Genomic DNA, 1,041 nt, shown 5'->3' with positions numbered 1-1,041 from the left:
GAAAAGATCTTAAGCTATTGCAGATGAATTGTGCATATCTTTGTTCTAAACAATTTGCAACATTTAACATAACTTAGTAATAACCCCATACCTTTGTTACTATTTATTTTTCTTCTGGCATAAAGACAGAGATGAAAATGACACCTTGAGTCCTAGAAAATGAGCATTTAGTTGACCAGATGAGTTTTCAGACTCGACATGTTTATTTCCTGAGTTTCCTTGTGAGCTCACTGATGAAGAACAAGCACCTTCTGATTTCTACCCGGACAACCTCCCAGGCACAGCGGCTGTATTCTTTCTTTTCAAGATAGAGATTGATTCCCTGGAAGTATCTCTTCACAGCCAGTCTGGAGTTCTCACTTCCCTGGGGTAACTGTTCCAAGTTCTTTTCTTCCTCCAAACATGTCTCCAGGTCATCCAGATGCTGATGAAGTCCAGCGAGGAATTTGTCCAGTAAGGTCTCATCCCAAGCCACCAGGGAGCCCCTTTGGCTGAAAAGGCTGAAGATCTGCCAGAGCATCTCATGCGTGACAGCTGTGGCTTCTGTCTTCTCAAACTTGTTTCCGTCCACAAGCATCTGAGGAAAGCTGAAGTCAGTCCTATCTTTCAGACAGGACAGAATGGAGATTCTCTCCATCTGGCTCAACAGCATGAAGGTTTCCAGATTGCCATGGCTTGGATGCAGGGCACAGTCCAGAGAGTGGACTGGGCTGGAGCCCAGCATCACCAGGACCAGCAGCACAGAGATTGAGAGGGCCATTAAGCAGCTGGGGGGTGATTCTGCAGGACTGCCTGAAGAGGAAGTCTCAGTAGGCTCTGAGAACTTTGGTTGATGAGTGCCGTTTAAATAGTGAATATAGAAACTTCCATTTTCTGGGTTTTTCCATTGTCGTGTTTTTCTTTCCCTTTCTACTTTTCTTTCTTTCTTTCTTTCTTTTTTTTTTTTTTTAACGAAGTCAATTAAAGATGTACATTTATTAACATGAGCACCTAGATGGGGGACTCCAACCATGTGTGCCCATGCAGTACGTACACAGCATT

At 43.7% G+C, this 1,041-nt stretch overlaps 1 protein-coding gene across 1 annotated transcript; it reads right to left on the bottom strand.

The window, feature by feature from the left end:
- Window positions 1-202: 202 nt before the first annotated feature.
- Window positions 203-760, bottom strand: LOC132025124 (interferon alpha-14-like). The gene has a single exon (XM_059412291.1). It carries the CDS (start codon window positions 758-760, stop codon window positions 203-205), a length of 558 nt encoding a protein of 185 aa, XP_059268274.1.
- Window positions 761-1,041: the final 281 nt, after the last annotated feature.

This window comes from Mustela nigripes, chromosome 9, assembly GCF_022355385.1.
Source record: "Mustela nigripes isolate SB6536 chromosome 9, MUSNIG.SB6536, whole genome shotgun sequence".
In the NCBI taxonomy this organism is placed as follows: domain Eukaryota; kingdom Metazoa; phylum Chordata; class Mammalia; order Carnivora; family Mustelidae; genus Mustela; species Mustela nigripes.
Note: the sequence above shows the minus strand (reverse complement) of the source record. Positions and strands in the feature narration are given on the sequence as shown.

Coding starts and splice junctions, on each gene's coding strand:
- LOC132025124 (XM_059412291.1), bottom strand. CDS start 760: ATGGCCCTCTCAATCTCTGTGCTGCTGGTCCTGGTGATGCTGGGCTCC.